Source organism: Protopterus annectens, chromosome 1.part2, assembly GCF_019279795.1.
Source record: "Protopterus annectens isolate FY-2018-M chromosome 1.part2, PAN1.0, whole genome shotgun sequence".
In the NCBI taxonomy this organism is placed as follows: Eukaryota; Metazoa; Chordata; order Ceratodontiformes; family Protopteridae; genus Protopterus; species Protopterus annectens.
The window spans coordinates 458,495,677-458,517,654 of record NC_056727.1 but is presented as its reverse complement, the minus strand read 5'-3'; the positions used below and the strand labels follow the sequence as shown (position 1 = coordinate 458,517,654).

The window sequence follows — 21,978 nt, the reverse complement described above, 5'->3', positions numbered from 1 at the left end:
AATCTGACATTAAATTTGGTTTATCAAATGCCTAGCAGCCTTCATAAATGTTGTTAAACATTTAAACATGCACAGACACAAACACACACACACACACACACACACTCACACTCACACTCACGAATGTATCATTACCTCACACAAGATTCTTATAGCTGCTGTCAAAGTAAAGGCAATTTTTGTTGTGCCCACTGTTTTGTGGGCCCTATAAAACCCGAGTATTTTAATGCATAGTGTTGAGTGATGAATAGGAGTATAAACACATGAAATACCTGATGCATTTTCTGAATGGCAAGATGAATCTTGTAGTCTCTGTAAAAGCACAAGTACACAACATTTTATACATGTGAGAAATGATGAATGGTATTTGACTCCAGTAGGCCCTGCCAAAATAAAAATGTATTATCAATTTATAGACAATGGATTGTGAATTGATTCTTTACCCACTTCCTATAATACAGCTGAAATATTTAACCTTTGTTACATTGATGCTGCAAAGTTCAAGACTGCTCATGCACAACTACCCAATTATTTTCATCTCTGAATCCAGTGCCAGCAGAATGTCATGCCTGTTGGGAAAAATAATTTCTGCCAAGGTGTCCATCAACTCAGTACAACAACACCAGCATAGGCCTTAGGATTTCATTCCATCACTTTTCTGGCACACATTTATATTTGGGCAAACATCCAATAGCAATTGTAATGTAAATTTCTAGTGTTTCAGCATTAAAATCAGAAACTACATATCTTGTGGTTGATGGAAGCATATTCAGCTAACCCAGTACCATAACCCAGTACCATCAACCTGATTTACATGACACAGTAATTTGGTCTTTGCCAACTTCCTTATTTGTCATCTGCTGCCCAAGTAATCAAGACCAGAGCCTGCTCATGCATACCAGGCTAAATAAATGTTTAAGTACCTCTGTCATATGCATGTATACCCTCCCAAATGTAAGCATTCAGTGAACCTAATGCTGAAAGGCTTGCTTAATTGGCGGTGTAGTATAGTCTGACAGCCCACCCATCTATTCACCACACCTCCAGAAGAAAAGGCCAGAACATGTTCCAGCAATATGCATGCCTGGCTTAATAAACAGTCAGGTATTACTGACACATGTACATCCCCCAAAAGCAAACAAAGATTCGGCAAATGCTGTGCCAGAATACTTGTTTACAGATCCTCATGTTATCATTATGGAAAACCAGCCAATGTACCACAATTCCAGGAGTAAAAGCCAGAATATGCTACTGCAACATGCAGATTAAGGTGCCACAATATGTAGGCAGTTCTGTTTCTGCCTCAGAGCAACAAGGATAAAATCAGTCAGCAACACAATAGTATTTACCCATCTGCAGGAGAAGTTCCCCCTGAAAATTTGCGATGGGCTTGCTGATAATTGCCTAGAAGAAGTCTGCTCTGTGTTGTGGGAGATCACACAAAAAACTTAATGCAATGCAATAGAAGGAAGTGTGGAACTGGTCCTCTGAGGAGTTCATTTCCAGGTTTGTCTTACTGTCTTGCTTTCTCCTGACTTTCTCTCTTTAGCGGGGTAGTTTTTTCTTTAAAAATAAAACATGCATTTTCCCCTGCAGTCTCATTCGCTCTTCTCTTTATGTGCAACATAGACTTGGTGCCAGATCATTTTAAGATGTAGAAGAGTTATTAGATAGTAATCATTTAAGATAAATTCTCCTTTCCAGGACAACATTGCTTGTAAGCCTCAGAGTGGAGCCCTGCCCCATTACATAATGGCTAACTCTGAGCTGTAGTGCTAATTGTGAGACAGAACTACAAAATGGCAAAACAAATTAAATTGCATGCAAATCCTAGCTTCTGCCTGCATGCTTTCTGTACTGTTGTTGCAGAAGCAGCATAAGAATAAAACTGAAGCGTATTGATGCCTGTAATAGAATTGTTCCAGACACTGGAAAAAATGGCTATGTGGTATAGAAAAGTGCACGCACACACACACACACACACACACACACACACACACACACTGGCAATGTAGAAAAATACATGCAGATTGTGGAGATTGGTAATAATTGCAGAAACAGCATGATAAGCATGCAATTTTCCAGTGCCCTGCTTATATTTACCTTCTATTAAAGTCAGTTTTAGGGAAGCCTGTTGACTTAAAATGGCATACCTGTATGCATTTGGAGGAAACCAAAGAACTGATGGAAATCCACACTACTTGTCTCTGGTGTTGGAGAGAATAGCCTAATCCAGAAAGTCTGTGCACCTCCAGTCCTTGTATTGTCAGATTTGTTTTTTATGAACATTTTCAGTTTTGGAATGTCTTCCCTTCTGTAATTCAGAATGTATTTCTTACTTCATATATTTCTAACAAATTTAAGAGTTTTTAATGCAGTCCCCATCTTCTTTGAATTGCGTTTTTTTATTTAAAATGGGGAGTGCCTGTGTTTCTGTTGTAGTTTACTTACTTGCTAACCAGATAATCATAAGTGAACTGTTTATTCTCATACCCTTTTCAGCCATCACCCAGGCTGCAAGGAAAAGGGAAAATGTAATATTTTTGGACTTACCTATAAACAAACCAAGAAGATGATGGCAGAACACAGGGTTCAGATATATTGCAAAAGTGTATTTATTACCAAAGTAAAATAAACAGGACATGTGTTACACTATTATTAAATACAGATGATTGTGATTGGACTGTCATAATAACCAGTTTATTCTGTTTTCAGGACAATATCAAGAAAATTGCTGTCAAAGTGAATCTTGACATGCCATGTCAAGAACAGTTAACAACTGAGTTACGATCAGACAGACCTGACCATAATTCTCTATAGCTCATGGCTCCCTGACCATAATTCTTTGTAGGGCAGGAATCCCTGACCATAATTCTGTGTAGTGCATGACTCTTGACATGCATGTTGAGAACACTTAACAATTGACTTATGATTGGAGACACCTGGCTATAATTCTTTGTATTGCACAGAGCTTCCTTGGTGTTATGTACTACCAAAGTTAGAGGAAAAATCTTTGGAATGCTTTGAAAGGTTTAGCACAATTATCTCTGCCAAACAGAGAGCGGTCACTACAGAAGAGAGTTGGGAAGGCAAAATAGCCTTCAAAGCTGTCAAAGACTTCATTCACAATGACTTTATAGAAGTTAAACAGGTTTTAAAGCCATCTGCACATCCTAGCAATCTTCTGTGGTGGCTATTGACTACTGTTCTAGCTTGAGACTTGAACTCAACAGCATTGAGGAGCGCTTAATAATAGCTTGTTAAGCACCTTTTTGCATGAAAACTGTGCTTAACAAGCTTGTCTTTATCCTGTTTTGTAGCAAAGTCTTGGCAATCCACACACTATAAATCTGTCAAATGTGTATTGAGAAGCAACACCCAAAACAAAGCAAAATGATCCCTTCTGAAATGTTGGCACTGGTAATGCAGAGTACCAACACACAGTAACAAAGAACGAAAATGAAGAAGTGCAAATGTCGAACATCACTCCTCTTTTACACTTTTCTACAGGGGAGACAATCCCCCAGACATCCCCTGATGTGGGAGTGGGTTATATTTACATATATATATACACACACACACACACACACACACACACACACACACACACACACACACACATTTTTGCTCTGTTTCAGTGATATTTAACAATCCTGTGCTGCTCTTAGATAGTCATTTTTAACTGTATTCTGCTGTGTTTTGTGAACATATCTCAGGGTTTAGTTCTAAGGTTTCTTTACTTGTCTTTGCATTTCTTCTGATTTAGTCTCCATTTTTTTGCCCCACCCACCTTCCCGATTGCTGTTGTGTTCTTAAAAGTTGGTGGTTTGTGAGTTGCCTGCCTCTGCCTTTACTGTTTTTGTGTCTCTTCCTAGTTTATTACTTTATCTTGTCTTACTGTTTGTTCTTAAAGTGTTCAGTTGCATTTATTCTGTTGCATTTATTACTGCTTCTTAGTAGCCTGATTAAATTGTAATTGTTACTCTAAGTGTCATATTTTAAGGACTTGGGCTTCAGGCCAGTTATTTTACATTAAGAAGGTTTGTGGTCTGTACTCTTGTGAGAGGAGAGGGTAGCTTCTGCCGTTCTGAGCTGGGAATTGCTAGGTGATAGCCCATTGTGCCTGTTGTCCTAAATGTCTTTGTTCTGGTTTAAGCACTTGGGTTCCAAACCAATTATTTTACATTAGGAAAATGTGTGGTCTAGACTGTTTTGGCAGGAGACTATAGCCTACACCCTTTTAAGCTGGGAATTGCTGGTTGAAGGCTCATTGTGTCTGCTATTTTGAAAGTGTCTCAGTTCTGATTTAAGCACTTGGACTCTAAACCGGTCTCAGTTCTGGTTTAAGCACTTGGACTCTAAACCAGTTACTTTACATTGGGGGGCTGTGGTCTGGAGTCTTGTCGCAGGAGAGTGTGGCCTACATTCCTCTAAGCTGGGAATTGCTGGTGAAGGCTTATTGTGCCTGTTATTCTAAGTGTCTTTATTTTGGTGTAAGCACTTGGTTTCCAAACTGGTTACTTTACATCAGGAGGATTTGTGGTCTAAACTCTTGGGTCAGGAGAGGATAGCCTACACCCTTCTGGCTGGAAATTGCTGGTTGAAGGCCTATTGTGTCTGGTACTCTGAAGTGTCTTAAGTTCTGGCTTAAGCACTTGTGCACCAAAACCAGTTGTTTCACATTAGATGGTTTGTGGTCTAGACTGTTGTGGTGGGAGAGTGTGGCCTACACCCTTCTGTACTGGGAATTGCTGGTGAATTGATGCATTGTTTAAACTGTTTTCTGCTGTTGTAACTGTGATTTTATGCACTTTGAATTTCTAGTACTTCTGCATTTTATAGCATATGTTAGTTTTAGACTCGCTGAATCTAGACTGTTTGGTATCACTTGAGCAATAAAACCAACTCTTCACTGAGATACTGAAATATTTGAGGCATCCGTTGCTTCCAACTAATTAAGTGCCTGTTCTTGCTCAAATATTGCACCTTTAATTTGTATTTGCATTTCACTGTATGTTTGAATTGTCTGAACTATTTTTGTGATATTTTACTGTACATTGTACTCATTCAGCTGTAGCACTGCCCAGCTCCAAGTTTGCTATTTCTGAGTCTGTTTTGAAACTTCTGAGCATCAACTTCAAGCCACCTTTGTTGGTGAAGGCTGCTCTTCACCATTGTGCGAGGAGAGTGCTGTCTGGGTCCCATCTAATTGAGGGTGGTTGGAGTAGAGCTCAGAGAGAGTGTTCTTATTGGCTAGTTTGAGCTAAAAAGGATATTTTTTGTTTTATTTAAGTCCCGCGTTTGCACTTGTTTATGTGTAGCGCTCCATCATGTACAGCCATGTAGTGGTTTTTACTGTTGGTGGTTATAGATGCAAACATTTTGTTTGCTAAATTTTTCCTTAGCACTTTGCTTGTGGTCCTACAGAGGCTGCCCACAGCCCTGCTCTGCTATCAGGTGGAACACTAAGCATAGCATCAGAGGTACCAACACACCTCTCACGTACTAGCCACTTCTAAGTGTGATCTCTTTTCCTGATCATATGAATTTACCTGTCACTATGGACAGACAGTTTCCCACAATTTCTCCAGCCAGCCTGTTTGACATGGGCATCCTTAGGCAGTGTAACAACTGCCTCAAGTTCACTGACAACCCTTTACTCCTAGTCCACACAAACTCAACATGTGAGATATGCAACTATATTAAGAACCTTAAACCCATGCTCTCTGACACACCAGGAAGTACGTATGACAATGAGTGGGATGACAGCATGTACACCTCACCTCCTACTTCACCCAGCCACACATCACACATACCTACATATGCGGAGGTCCTCACCAGAAACATACCTAAACACCAGAAGCCTTCCAAACACAAGCACGCTGCACATAATACTTCCTCTGCAGAACTCATTACACATAATAGCTCATGCACCAGTCTCTCACCGATCAAACTTTTAAGACAAAACACAAAATCAAATATATTAGTCATAGGTGATTCCATTGTGAGACACACTGATGTCCCCCTCACCAGGCTGAATAAGGAAAAGGTCATGGACAGCTATCTAAAAAACACACTCCTCCCTCCACCTCTACATATAATAAAATACAATTTAACACACTGAGCTGCAAGTTGCAGCAGTCGGTGTTCCAAATTTGTATTTTGCATGGACAGCTATCTCTCAGGTGCCAGGATATGGCATATCACACATGCACTCCATACCTCTCAACCTCTTAGTGCAAGAAAGCTGGACAAAGCCATAAATAAAAGTGGGACAAAGGCCCAAAAATATGGACATTTTTAAAATATTACTCTTACAAACTTAGAAGTTTGATAGAATAACAGGTTTTGCATTAGCATGAATTCTGAAGTGTATAAAGTCTGAAACTCAAATGTCTGCCATTATTTTCTAACTTCAATCTTTAATGATTTGCCACTAATTTGCCAGAAAACCACAATTTTATGAAAAACAGACCAAAAATATGAAGCAAAAATCTGGACATTCTGTGAAAATCTGTACAGTTGAGACGTATGATGCACTCAAGTCTCTCAACAACAGATACTGTTATGACTCCGTCATAGTCCATATTGGTGTGAATTATTTGAGATGTACCTCTCTGGACTATGTAAAGAGAGACATGAATGAGCTCTCAGATTATGTGTCTCAAGCAGGTATGTCCCTAGCCTTAAGCAGCATTTTACCTTCACCTAGGAAGATGCCTCAATACAAACACAAAATGATTGACTTCAATAATTGGTTTAGCTTCTGGTGTCATTCTAAGTGGATCCACTATCTGTCAGCCTGGAATGACATTATCAACAGACCTCGATGTTTTGCCAAAGATGGTCTTCGTCTATCATCCCTGGGATTTCGGCTATGGGCCAAGGCTCTTGCAATCCACATGGTGCCTTTTTTAGGCAGTGTCTCAAGGACAAAATTTCCAGCATAAAAACTCCATCTAAAAACAATCTCAAGGTTATGCTGCTAAACACTAGAAGTCTCAACATGAAACTGCACTCACTGGAAGCTGTCCTCACCCTGGAAGATGCAAACGTTTGCACAGTCATGGAGACCTGGTTCAAGGCTGTGGACAGCACCCCAGGCATACTTGGTTTCACCTCCTTCCACACGTTCAGACCTCAAACTGAAGGTATGACAAGTAAAGGAGGCAGGTATATCGATATTCATTAAAGATAAACACACCTCCTGATTGGTTAAACAGCATGATTCCCTGGTGACACTTCAGATGCAATTAACTGTTGGCAGGACATGTATTCAAGTCAGTCCCAGCTACAGGACCCCCTCCATGAATCAGGACACCTACTCTGCTTATTTGGATCTACTTGAGTCTATCAAGATACATCCAAACACCATGATTTTGGGTGACTTTAACTACCCATCCATTGACTGGGTAAATTACTCGTGCTGAAACTCACTTGCCCAAAGGTTCCTCGACTTTGTTAACTCCAATGACCTGGACCAGCTGGTTGACACCCCCACAAGGGGTGCCAACATCCTGGATCTGGTGCTTACCAATATGGCGGACCACTGTAGCACTCTGCTGTGAGGTCCTCCCTGGTGAGATCTGACCATAAATAGGTCTCATTCAAAGTAACTATCACACCTGATCCCCCATTAGCAACTAAACTAAAAAACTTCTCCAAAGCAGATTATAACCTTTTACAGCATGGTATAAATAGCTTCACTGCACCTCCTCCTTCAGATGGAACTGGCAACTATGCCGAGCTCTGCACTGATGCTTTATATGAACACCTGTTTACCTGCATTAACTTGGCAGTACCTGACAGGAGCAAGACAAACTTCTCAAGAAAGAACAAACATGCCTAGTGGACAAGAGTCCAAATTAGCTTCCTCAACAAAAGATAAACACAAGACATTCTATAGTTACAGATGTAACCTAAAAGGAAAGGTCCAGATTTGTGCCGAACTGGTCATTAATGATACCACATATACTGAGCCTGTGGACATAGTTAACCTATTGACCGAAGGTTCTGTGAAAACTTCACTCTCCTATCCCTGCCACACATACCCCATGACATCCATACCACCTGTCCCCTGCCTTGAATCTCTAAAGAGCAGGTTGTAAATGCACTTTCTAAGGCCAAAAATACAGCATCTATGGGACCAGATAACATCCCAGGCTGTGTCCTACATGGGCTCCAACATGAATTAGCAACATCATTTTGTACTCTTTTCAGTCATAGTTTAAGCACCGGCTTCATACCAGGTGAATAGAAAACAGCCACTGTTATTCCCTTGCACAAATATCATCAAATATAACTCTCCCTACTCTGACTAGGGAACAGGTGCTTAATGCTCTCTCTAAGACAAAAGAACACTGCATCAATGGGCCCAGACAATTTCCCAGGATGCCTTCTAAATAGCATGAAACATGCCCTATCAGGGCAACTAGCAGACCAAAGAAGATACTAAATACTACTGGCAACAGTTCCAAAAATACCAATTTACTCAGAAAACTTTAGTGCCTCGGCCAACACAGCCTTCAAAATGTCATTTAAACGTAAAATGACTGTCAGGGCCTCTAGAATTACTATTTAACTGTAGCCTCCAAACAGGTTTTGTGCCTCATGAATGGAAAACATCAGCACTCATCCCTCTGCCCAAAGGTGGGCCATCTACAGACCCTGGAAACTACAGACCCATAAGTCTCACTAGTCGTATATGTAAAGGCATGGAAAGAATTATCATGGAGATGATCAAAAGAGATATAGTAAACCTCCAGACACTGGACCCAGCCCAGTTTGGTTTTGTCAAGGGCAGATCATGCCTACTCAACCCAGTGGACTTTTTGAGAAGGTCACCAAAGCAATGGATGAGGGCAAAATTGTTCACACTGTCTACCTTGACCTGGCCAAGGCATTTGACACAATACCCTACTCGGGCATTGTTGACAAATTCAAGAGGTTCGGTATAAACCCATATGTCACTTGGTGGATAGCCAACTGGCTCAAAGACAAGACCCAGGAAGTTAGAATTGGGGAGTTCACCTCTACAAAGAGCCCAGTCACAAGTGGAGTCCCTTAGGATCAGTCCTTGGACTGCTCCTTTTTGCCATTTACTTCTCAGAAGTCAAGGCCAATGTCACTGGTCTCTGGCCTACTAAGTTTACAGATGATTGCAAATTAGGAGCTGTTATTGAATCTCACACTGACACAAATGTTCTCCAGGAGGGGCTGACACAGACAAACAACTGTTGTCAGAACCATGGTCTAAAACTAAATCCCAAGAAATGCATAATAGTATCATTTGGGAAGCCATCCATCACTGGTAACTGTCATATTGACAACACACCCCTTAGAGTTGACCCAGTAGTCAGGGACTTAGGGACACACATATATAGTAATCTAGCCTTTGATCATCATGTGTCTACAGTGATGAGGAAATCATTCTATGTTGCACAACTTATAAACAAAGGTATGGTATTTAAGTCCAAGGAAATCATTGTTCTGCAGTATTTGGCATTCATCAGACCTATCATTGAGTACAATACCCCCTTTGGTATGTACCTAACCAGACATATCCAACAACTGGATCGTCCACAGAGGTTCCTCGCTAAAAGAATACAGGGCGTAAGTAATATGTCCTATGCAGACCACCTCAAGGCCATATCCCTGTATTCTGTCTCCTACAGGCTTTTGATGGGAGATCTGTGCCTAGAATATACAGGGCATTGTCAGACCCCACTCTGATGGACCTCCTGCATATCCACAAAACAAACATCACCAGAATTACCCATTCTAAAGACTTAAACCTTGCCTGTGATATAAATAGTACCTGCTGGAGAGATAGGTATGTATCTCAGAGACTACCAAGTCAGTGGAACAGGCTCCCCATCGATGTGAAGCAAAGTTCCTCCCTAACCCAAGTGCAGCTTGGACAACTTGATGGGAAAACAGAAATTCATCCCTGGTTTGGCACCTATGTCTCTAATGCAAACAGGCAACCTGTAAATGGTTCATCTCCCTGCTGGAGAGATAGGTATGTATCTCAGAGACTACCAAGTCTATGGAACAGGCTCCCCATCGATGTGAAGCAAAGTTCCTCCCTAACCCAAGTGCAGCTTGGACAACTTGATGGGAAAACAGAAATTCATCCCTGCTTTGGCACATATGTCATGTCTCTAATGCAAACAGGTAACCTGTAAATGGTTCATCTCCCAGGCCCATGTTTACAGTTATCAAGGGTATCAGAACTTGTCAGAGATTTGGGATGCAAGGCTAGGCTTAAAAAGGTTCTTGTGATCATTAGCCTAATAAATATCTATGAACCTATGAACTTAAGAACAAAGGTGGTGCTTCCACTGACCCAGGGAACTATAGACCTATTAGCCTGACTAGCCTTATCTGCATGGCCATGGAATAAATCATCATGGACCTTATAAACAAAGATATAGGAGATCTCCAAACACTGGACCCTATTCAGTTTGGATTTGTCAAAGGGAGATCATGCCTGTTAAACCTGATGGACTTCTTCGAGACAGTCACCAAGGCTCTGGACAAAGGGAAATTTGTGCATACAGCCTACCTAGACTTAGCCAAGGCATTTGACACTATCCCCCACTCAGGCATCATTGACAAACTCACCTAACTAGGCATCAACCCTTATATCATTAGTTGAGTTGCTAACTGGCTCGCTGATAGAGCTCATATAGTCAAAATAGGGGAATCCACCTCCAACAGCAGACCTGTAACCAGTGGTGTTCCACAGGGATCAGTCCTTGGATCTCTACTGTCTGGAATCTATTTCTTCGAAGACAAGCAAAAATTAAAGGTCTGTTGCTGACAAAATTTGCTGATGACTGCAGACTGGCAGCGGTCATAGAAACCCCAAATGATGTCAACAAACGATTGATGCCAAAGTCATGGCCTTAAACTCAGTGCAAAAAATGTATTCTCATTCCTTTTGGTAAAAGCAATGTTCCTGCTAACTACCATATCAATAGAAACTCAGTGGTGAGATACCTGGGCACACAGGTTGACAGCAACCTTACCTTTGACCACCATGTCTCCACAGTGGTAAGAAGAGTATTCTATATTGCTCATCTCATACTGTAAGTAGGGGCACTGCCTCCAGAAAAGAAGAAGTTATAACCTCCCTGTACTCTTCCCTCATCAGGGCAATAACTGAGTACAATGCCCCTTTTGGTATGTACCTTTCCAAGCACCTGCAGAAATTGGAGAAACCACAAAGATTCCTCACAAGGAAAAATTCAAGGTCTTCAGCATCTGTCCTATGGGGATCATTTGAAATCACTGGCACTTTATTCTGTTTCAAAAAGACTACTCAGAGGTGATCTTTGCCTTGCATACAAGGCAATCTTGGACCCTGCTTTATTAGAAATGCTGCATATCTGCAAGTCAAATTGCACACAGGTTACTCACTCTAAAGACCTTAACCTGGTATGTGACATTAATAAAATCTGCTGGACAGACAAGATCTGTCTCCCAGAGGTTACCACACCTTTGGAACAGACTCTCACTTCATGTCAGAGAGAGTGCCTATTTGGACCTCTTCACATGCAGTCAGGACAGTTGGATGGGTGACCGTAAAATCACCATGGGGGTACCACCTGTGTCCCTCTTGGACAGGGGCAATAGGTGCTGATCATGGAAATAAGGGGAAGAACTTGGCAACTTATAAAGGCCATTAGCCTAAATGCCTAATAACTTGATCAATCCTCTCTCTCTCTCTCTCTCTCTATGTGTGTGTGTGTATATATATATATATATATATATATATATATATATATATATATATATATATATATATATATATATAAAATGTATGTGTCTGTGTGTGTATGTGTGTGTGTGTGTACCATGACTGATATTGCTAATGGTCATCTAAGGCTTAGTATATGTAAGTTCATTTTGTTGGTCATTCAGACTCCTTATTTCAAGACTCTCTAAAGCAGGTCCTAACATTTCAAATGATTATCAAGCAAAATTTCAGTATGCATATTTGCTTCTTTGCTTTGCTTCTTCTTTAAATGTAATCACACACATTTTGTGCAAGTTTTTATATTCATTTATATATTTGTCTCCATATGGTCTGTACTATTGCTTGAATGCTGAATTGGATTTTGTATTTACATATTTTTTTAAGTGCTGTACTCTTAATGCATTTTAAGCCAGAGATGCTGTAACTATAGGTTTGTGCAATGTGATTCATTGAGCAATTAGTCACTATGATATTTAAATGGAAAGAACTTATGGGTAAATTTTGATGCCTAAGGAGAATGTGCTGTTTTTGTAAAATTTCAGTGTTTCCTGCCATCATCTTTTGGGACCATTTTGTGGTTAAGTTTGACATTTTCTCCTTTTCTTGTTTTCTGCTTGGTCTCAACAGCAGAGACAATTTGTAGTTTTTGGATAATAGCTTTGGAGAGTTTAATATACCAATCAATTATCATGTTTTGAGGGAGAGATTGGAGTACCTTCAGAAAACATAGAAAACATCAGACATTATGTATGATTAAGAAAGGCATATTATGATAAGAAATCCTTAGGTCTGATGTTTTAAAATCACTGTAAGCCTTTCCAATTCAGGAACCACTCTTTTCCTGAGGTTTTCACCTTGCAGGGGCCACATGGCTAAGCAGCAGTCCAGGGGATTGGCTAATACTAATTAGCCATGGGTTCTCCCCTGGAAATGTCCATGGCTACCCAATTTGCTCCACTAAGTGATTCACATTCAGAGAATTATTTAAGTATAACTTTTCTCTAGGAGGAAACACTGACCTTTGTAAGAACACATCAGTCAGCCACTCACTCCTCTGGAAGTAATAGTTATGCAGGTAAGCTGAGCAATAAAGTTGTAGGGTGGAGGTAGGCATGTGTAGTAGTGTGGGTGTAGGGCATAACTGAAGTTGCATGAATGTGTGTGCGTGTGTGTGTGTGTGTGTGTGTGTGTGTGTGTGTGTGTGTGTGTGTGTGTGTGTGTGTGTGTGTGTGTGTGTGTTTGTGTGTGTGTGTGTGTGTCTGTCTGTCTGTCTGTACTGGAGTGCTTTTGCTAAGGTGATGTATGGATCACTAGGGAAAACAGTAGTGCAGTCAGACCTGATTGCACTACTGTGCTATTCAGAGACATGCTAATGAACTGACAATAAGGTCTTTCTATTTGTGGCCATACCTGTCTCTGTAATGCATTTTCTCACTGTTGCACTAATTGACCAACCCACACTAGGCAATTAGCATTAGTGGTGAGCATTTTTCTGACTCCTAGGGATGATTTTATTTGTGTATACTAGCTACTGACTGTAATGTTGTTTAATTGCTACTCTTAAAAGATGCATTGTTCCAATGATTGTGTAGATCTTTGGTATATCTCCTTGTAAAATTCATTGCAAATGATAACTGTAAAGGGAATTTTTGCTGTCATTGAACCTTTTTAGTCTCTCAGATTCCTTACTGGAGGCTTCTAGTACTAGAAATGTAAATAGTTAGGAATTCTGTTTTGCAAACTGAAATGTTATTGAACCTATAGCTCACATTTCTAAATGACAATAAATAATGTCCTCCTGCATCACCTAAGTAACGGATGCTAACCCTAATCCTAATGCTGCTCCTTCTCTCCACCCTATCCCTACACTTTACCTTCATAAAAACTTCCCATAACACTGCCACTATTCAGATGAATTTGAGGCTAGTGTTATGGGTGGTTTTAGTGTTAATATCGGGAGAGGGAATAGTTTTCCTTTCAAAATATTATTTCATTTGATATTTTTTGTTTTTGGTATTGTGTATGTTTGAAATTTTGTTGGTGTTTTCATTTCACTGTTAAATTAGTTCAGTCATACACAACAAAACCATATTCTGTGCAACGTTCAAGATGACTTAAAAGTAATTTAAAAATTTAACAAAAGAAGTATGTATACAACATATTGAATAACTGTAGGTAAAAAATGTTTCATTGGGAGCTGTGCTGTAGTCTGGAAAATTATGTGATATACTCCAGGCGTATGTATACATAGTAGGTCTGATATGGTTAACTCCCAAGTGAACTATTTTGAACTCTGTTTTCAGCGGCAAAGACTGATAAACAGCAGAACCTTTACGAATGGAGAGTCTGAGGTGGCCATTAAAATACCCAATAAGCATGCCATAGAGAATGGAAACACAGCAGGCAGTTCCTCTGAGAGGGGCATCAATGGCACAAGGAGAGATGAAGACCGAGCTGAGACTGGTAATGAGACAGAAGCTGAGAATGAAGATAACGAGAACAATGAGAATGATGAAGAGGAAGAGGAGGAGGATGATAACGAAGGACCTTTTGTGCCATTTGAATTACCAGGTACACTCTTTTTATCTTGAGATGCAAATGTATTTTGCAGTAGCAGCATGATAATAATTTGTTTGTGTCTTTCAGCTTTTCCCAGTTAGGGGTCGCCACAGCGGAACTCTGGTCCGCTAATGATTGGCAGTAGATTTTTACCTGCTGGCTTGCTGGGCCTAACGCACAACCTTCAAAGAAGGAACGCCCATTCACGCATGTCGACACACAGAAGACGAATCGAACGGGCAACGTCTAACTGTGAGACGACAACGATACTGCAGCACTACCACCGCAGAAATGATAATAATTATAATTATATTAATGATAACTTTAGTACTGATATTATTAAAAACAAACCTCACTGAAGAATTCTCAACAAAGCAGAAGCCATTACAGCTAATAATATTCAAAAACTTATTTTTGTATGAAGACTCTCAAAAATGAAATTTCAAGATTGCATCTACTGAAAGGGGCAGGCCCTTTGGTCCTAGCATTTTTTTGTCCTTGTTAGTTAGCTATATATATATATATATATATATATATATATATATATATTCACTTCAGAAGCTTTCTTGAATTTAAAAAGACTGAGACCAAAATCTTGAAAGTTGAAAAGACTGAAAACTCAAAATACTGATGTGGGCTGGTGTTTTATAACTCTAACTGTATGCATTTAATTTTACATCTAGTTAAACTATTAGAAAGTCTGTAGGATACTATTTGTAACTTTAACTGTACACGTTTAATATTATAGCTAGTTATGTTTATGAGATAATCGGTACCCTTGACTAACTAAAGTAATGTTAATAATTAGAAATTTGTCATTGTTCATGGCTCAACGGGTAGCACACTCACCTTTGCTGCTGAAAGATGGTTAGACTGTGGATTTGGTTCTCATCCTAGGTGATTGGATTAATTTTTCCTTACTGACACTGAGGTGCAGTATTAGACAGTGTGACACTCCTGAGTGTAACATCTTTCAGATTAGACATTAAACTGAGGTCCCGTCTGCTTGCATTGGTGATAGGTCATGGGTCTTATTGAAAAGAGAAGGGTTTTACAGGTTCAATACCCCAGCATCTCCTCCTGCCTCTGATTAAACTTACTGTTCAAGTCAAGCTGTGAAGGCTGCCAGTCTAGCTAGATAGAATTACACATTTTTATGTCCTTGTAAATATTAAAATCATCCACAGGCATGTTTGACAAATGTAAGAAAACTGTGTATGTTCTCAGCTTCAAAAATGTAGCCACAGTGCACCCTGCTAGAATAAAGCTGATAAGTAAGTACTGGAGGTTTTGGCTTGACTACTTTGCTGAGATTTGAACCCTATAGCTGTGCCAGTGGGGAGTCTTATTGGGGATCTGTAGAGAAAGGGAGAAACCAGCCCCAGACTGACTGTGATCTCTGTGTGCTCTTAAGGAAAATTGTACTTTACTGTGTGTGTACTTGTTATCCTCCCAATGTGGGCACCCCTCACTGGTGCTAGTGGTGAGGACTGAGGCTCCTTGATTACTGGGCCAGTGTACAGGTGTCACATATTAATTGATGGCAGTGGTGGGATATTCACATCAGATATTAATTGTTTGATAGTGGTGAGTTAGCCACATCACATATTAATTGACTTTTAGTGGTGTGGGTAGTGAATTCCTGTAGCTTGTGTACAGTGATCGCTGAAGGTGTTTTTGTACTCCAAATCAGCCACACAGTGGAGTTCATATCACAATTGTTTTATTTCTTTTCTTAGCTTAGTTAGTCAGCGAGAGTGGGCAAGCATGTCAGCAGAGGAGTATGGTAAGCTGACAAGGAGCCAGTTGGTTGAGATGTGGAAGCCTAAAGGACTGGTGCATTTAAACCTGACTAAAGCAAACACTATTGCAGCTTTGGTCGCAGCTGCATCTGAGAATAGCAACCACTAGGATGATCAGACTGGCCGTGGAGGTGTACAACACTCAGAGAATGGACAGCTCAACCATTATACAGAGGAATTAAAAATCCATCTGGAGCTAAAGAGACTTGAGTTGGAGGCTAAGTGTTTGGAAATAGAAGCAGCAGAGACACTGAGGTGTATAGAGAGTGAGGAAAATGAGAAACCGCAATGTCTGCAGGCTGAGGAGAATGAGAAACTGCTACACCTGGACGCTGAGGAGAAGGAGAGGCAGAGAGAACATGAAAAGGAGATGCTGACTCTTCACCAGAGTCATGGAGGTAATGGGGTAGGGAGTAACTGGACCCCAGAAGCACAAAAGGTCCATAAATTTCTTCTACAGTTTACAGAGGGGGATAATTTTGATAGTTTCATTCATATGTTTGAGAGGGTATGTAAACAGTATGATGTTGATCAAAGGCTCTGTGTATGGTTCCTGACCCCCTAACTCAATGGTAAATCTGTAACTGTTTTGTCCAAACTGTCTAACAATAATTTCTTAAATTATAATGTTGTAAAGAATTGTTTGCTAGAATTTTTTAAGCTAACACCTGAAGCTTATAGGAAAAGATTTCATGAGCATAGACGCAAGGCAGATGAAAGCGTGTGGGTGAGTGGATGTCAGATCACCACTTATGAAGGGCTGACAGACCATTTGGTGAGGGAATAAGACCTTAGCACTTTGCTTGAGGACATGAGGATCTGGTTAGCTGATAGAAAGTGCTCTACTGCAGATGAGTTGGGGAAGAAGGGAGACCTATACCTAGCAAGCAGGTCATCACTGCTCAGGAAAGGGACACCCAGTGTTGCTCATGGGTCTAAGGGGAACCCATGGTGAGCAGCCTAGACTGCCCCAACAGAATCTGACAGTAGCAGGGGAAGCCACTAGTCCAGGTACATATCCAGGACCTAGGGTAAATGTTTTGAATGCAACCAGTGGGGCCATATGACGTATAGATGTCCATGCAGGCAACGTGGGGAACAAAATGTGGGAGAGCCAATAAGTGGGAATGACAAAATGCCAATAGTAGGTAGGTGGGGCCATGTGGCATATAGATGTCCATGGAGGCAAGGTGGGGAACAAAATGTGGGAGAACCAGTAAGTGGGAATGACAAAATGCCAATAGTAGGTTGTCTTGAGACAACTGGGGTACCAAACTACCATCCTGCAGATGTCCTAATAGGGAAGAATTTTGATTAGGCAATACTATGTTTTTATGCAGTTACACACCATCAGGCTTGGAGACAAGCATGTGGGTATGGTAGCCTGGGGGAGACCCAGTCAGACTGCATGCTTGCAGCCAGGACTAGTAAGAAGGTTACTTCAGGGAGGGAGTTACCCTGTAGCAGTGAAGGTGAGCCACAGCTGCTTGTGGGTACTAATGTTCCCTTGGACAGAGTGATACCAGACTTCCTGTGGAAGGGGAGCTGGGAAGGGTTACAAAGAGAGAGTTGAGACAGGCTCAGCTGTCAGACCGTACATTACAAAGCCTGAGGCAGGTAGCTAGTGAGGCACCTGATTCTCAAGGGAAGGGGGAATGTCTATACTGGGACAAAGGGTTACTGTACAGAGAGTGGCCCCCTGAGGGAGGACTAGAAGGTGAGAGGATACAGCAGTTGGTAGTGCCTAGATCCTACCATCTGGCACTTCTAGCCATAGCCCATGATATTCCCTTTGCAGGTCATATGGGCATAAAACATACAAAGAGGCGTATTATGCAGAACTTTTATTGGCCTGGGATTACCAGAGATGTAACAGGGTACTGCAGGACCTGTGAGCAGTGCCAAAAGGTAGGCAAGGCAGGAGACAAGGTGAAAGCTTCTTTGATGCCTTTGCTTGTGATTGAGGAGCCATTTCAGAGGGTAGCTATGGATATTTTGGGGCCTCTGAGTACCCCAAGTTCCACAGGGAAAAAGTATATCCCAGTGCTAGCAGATTATGCTACAAAATACCATGAGGCAGGGCTTTGTCCTCCATTGAAGTGGAAAAGGTGGTAAATGCTTTGTTAGAGATTTTCAGCAGGGTAGGTTTCCCAAAAGAAATACTGACTGACAGAGGTGCCAATTTCATGTCTGACCTGCTGGCTTGTCTGTGGAAGTACTGTGGGCTGAAGCACCTAAAGACCACCCCTACCATCCCCAGACTAATGGTCTTGTTGAGATGTGAAACTCTACACTCAAGTCCATGCTGCAGGCATTAGCAAACCAGTTTAAGAGGGAGTGGGACAAATATTTGCCCCATCTGTTATTTGCTTACAGAGAGGTTCCCCAGGAATCCACAGGTTTTTCACCCTTTGAGTTGCTGTATGGGCATAGGGTGAGGAGGTCTCTAGATTTAATTCGAGATGACTGGGAAGGTGAGTGTAAATCTCACAAGAAGTCTGTTGTGACATATGTGCTAAACCTCAGGACAAGGCTAAGGGAACTCATGGGCTTGGCCTTGGAGAACTTGGCAGAAGCCCAACAACAGACAAAGGTCTGGTATGACAGAATTCTTGAGCTAGAGAGTATGCTGTAGGGCAGCAGGTGATGGTTCTCATTCCTGTCAGACACAACAAGCTGCAAGCAGCTTGGGAGGGACCCTACAAGGTGGTAAGAAAGGTAAGTGATGTTAACTACATGATAGAACTGCTAGGCAGGAGGCAGGGACACAAACTATACCATGTTAACATCATGAAACCTTACCATGATAAGGAAGCCCTTGTGCTGAGTATTTGCAGTGGATTGCAGGATGAGTCTGAGGGAGATCTGATGACTGATTTGCTCAGTGAGACTCAGACTGACACCTCAGCAGAAGGGGTAGCAATGTCCCAGCAGCTTTCTCCTACCCAGGTTCAAGAAAATCCGAGCAGTGTTACAGGAGTCTGGGGACATGTTCACTGGGAAACCAGGGTGCACCCACCTGATGCAGCACCAGGTGGATACAGGACCCCAAAGGCCTATTAGGCAGGCCCCTTATAAGGTGCCTGACAGAGTCAAACAGACTCTGAGGGAGGAGATACAGGAAATGTTGGAACTAGGGGTAATTCAGAAGTCCAGCAGTCCTTGGGCCTCCCCAGTGGTGCTGATGCCAAAGAAGGATGGCAGCACCAGGTTCTGTGTGGACTACAGGAAATTAAATTGTCATACAGAATCAGATGCTTACCTCATGCCTAGGACAGATGAAGCCCTAGAGCAGATGGGTGGGGCTAAGTATCATACCACCATTGATCTTACCAAGGGTTACTGGCAGGTGCCCTAGACTCCTAGTGCTAGAGAGAGGTCAGACGTTGTGACTCTTTTGGTTTGTATGAGTTCACAAGGATGCCCTTTGGGCTGGTAGATCATATTGTAGCAGGAGCACAAGATTTTGCCCTTGCTTACCTAGATGATATTGCCATCTACAGCATTTCCTGGCAAGAACACCTTCAGCATGTCAGGGAGATGCTGGGCAGACTACAGAGGGCAGGGTTGACCATTACACCCAGCAAATGTCAGGTGGGTATGGCAGAGGTCTCCTACCTGGGACATAGAGTGGCGAATGGTAAGATCAGGCCAGAACCTGCCAAAGTGGAAATCATTCAGGCATGGCCTGCAACTGTTACCAAAAAGCAGGTGAGGGCATTCTTAGGGACAGCAGGGTACTACAGAAAGTTTGTCCCCAGTTATAGTACCATAGCTGATCCCCTCACAGACCTGACAAGGAAAAACAGGCCCGATAAGGTAGTGTGGACCCCAGCATCTGTGCAGGCATTCCAGAAGCTTAGAGAAGCTTTGGGAGGACCCCCTGTGTTAGCCAGTCCAGATTACAGCAAAGAATTTGTTGTGCAGGTGGATATTTCAAACCATGGAGAGGGGGCTGTACTTAGCCAGATTTCTTCAGAGGGAGACGAGCACCCAGTAATTTATCTCAGTCATAGGCTTCAACCCAGGGAGGAATTCTATGCAGCTGTATAAAAGGAATGTCTAGCCATAGTGTGGGCACTGCAGAAACTTCAGCCTTATCTGTACGGAAGGAAAGTCACTGTAGTTACAGATCATAATCCTCTAACATGGTTACATTGAGCCAGCCAGCAGAATGCCAAGTTACTAAGGTGGAGCCTAGGGTTGCAAGCATATGATATGTCAGTGCAGCACCACAGTGGGATTAGCAATGACAACACAGATGGGCTGTCAAGACAGGGAATGGGGTAAGGTATACCCAGATAGACCTAACCCTCTCAAGCAATGTTTCTCAAGAGTCATTTGAAAAACTAGCTTGAGTTCTCCAGGGGGAATAATTGTGAAGGCTGCCAGCCTAGCTAGATAGAATTTTGTAAATAATTCTATGTCTTTGTAAATATTAATATGAGCCACAGGCTTGTTTGACAAATGTAAGAAAGGTGTGTATGTTCTGAGCTTCAAAAATGTAACCACAGTGCACCCTGCTGGAAGAAAGTTGGTAAGTAAAGGATTTCACAACTGTGATCTCAAGCTCAGAGACAGGATGTCTGGGCTAGGAAATTCTTTCTATTGTTCTAAGACAGAGATAATTACTAGGTTTTACATGTAAAGTGTCTTTTATTGCTGTGGCTTCCTGCCAGGTGCAGATTACCAAAAGAAATGTTAAGGTCTCTGAGCCTGGGAAACTTAAGTAGAAGTGTCAAGAATGATGTAATCTGAAATGACTCAGCAGTAATGTGTATTATCAGTTTTAAGACTTTCTCAGAGAGAATGATTTAGCATTTTGTATTTATGTCTGAACCTAGACACATCAGCACACCAGCACTTTGCCTTTGCTCTGTAAGTAAGATGTATATTTAGGTACAGTGATTTCTCTTAGAGATAGAAATATAGCCAGATTAGTCTAGCTGTTTTCTATATTTATATGAAACTATCCTACAATGTTATTTTAAAGTATTTCCTCTGATTTATGAACTCTCTCGTGTCACTGTGTTGAATGAATAAGTATGGTCTTGTGTTTTTATTATTTATTAGACGTTGCCCGTTCGATTCTCAGTTAGAGCGTCTTCTGTGTGGCAATATGTGTGAATGAGCATTCCTTCCTTGAAGGATGTGCGTTAGACCCGGCAAGCCAGCACGTAAAAAAAAAAAAATCTACTGCCAATCAATAGCGGACCGGAGTTCCGCTGTGGTGACCCCTAACCGGGAAAAGCCGAATGACAAGACATATTTTAAACCTTTCAACTGTGGCTGTTTTGTGTAGAGATAATTTAAGCTCTAGAGTACTTGCATGTATTTGGTGATACTGTATAAGCCACTCCTAAATAACCTTAGCCCTGGGTCACACACTATTTGGATAGCAGTAATATTACACAGTGGAATTGGACACCCTTTGGTAAGGGGCCTTTATAGTAGCTGATAAGAGTAGTTGGTGGCAGTGGATTACTACCCTGTAGCCTGGGCAGAAGGGGGCATAGCTAGTGAACCTGTGCCAGCCTTCCCCACCAGTCTGTGTGTTGGTATATAAATCAAATCTCTAAGTGCGTGTGTGTCAGCTACTTGGGCAGGGACACAAAGTACTGGTTGGACAGAGAGGGTACTGGAGGTTTTGGTTTCACTACTCAGCTAAGATCTGAACCTTATAGCTGTGCCAGTGAGGAGTCTTATGGGGGATCTGGAGAGAAAGGGAGATACCAGCCCCCACACTAACTATGATCTCTGTGTGCTCTTAAGGGAAATTGCACTTTACTGTGTGTGTACTTGTTATCCTCCCAATGTGGATGCCCCTCACTGGTGCTAGTGGTGAGGATTGAG

The 21,978-nt window shown here is 41.6% G+C and overlaps 1 protein-coding gene across 1 annotated transcript in view; it reads left to right on the top strand.

Moving 5' to 3' along the window:
* SLC24A3 (solute carrier family 24 member 3) overlaps nt 1-21,978 on the top strand; it is a 2,031,466-nt gene that overhangs the window by 1,684,237 nt on the left and 325,251 nt on the right. Inside the window, exon 11 of the mRNA XM_044060155.1 lies at nt 14,068-14,335. Coding sequence (XP_043916090.1) covers nt 14,068-14,335 — 268 coding nt within the window. The remainder of the gene's footprint in view (nt 1-14,067; nt 14,336-21,978) is intronic.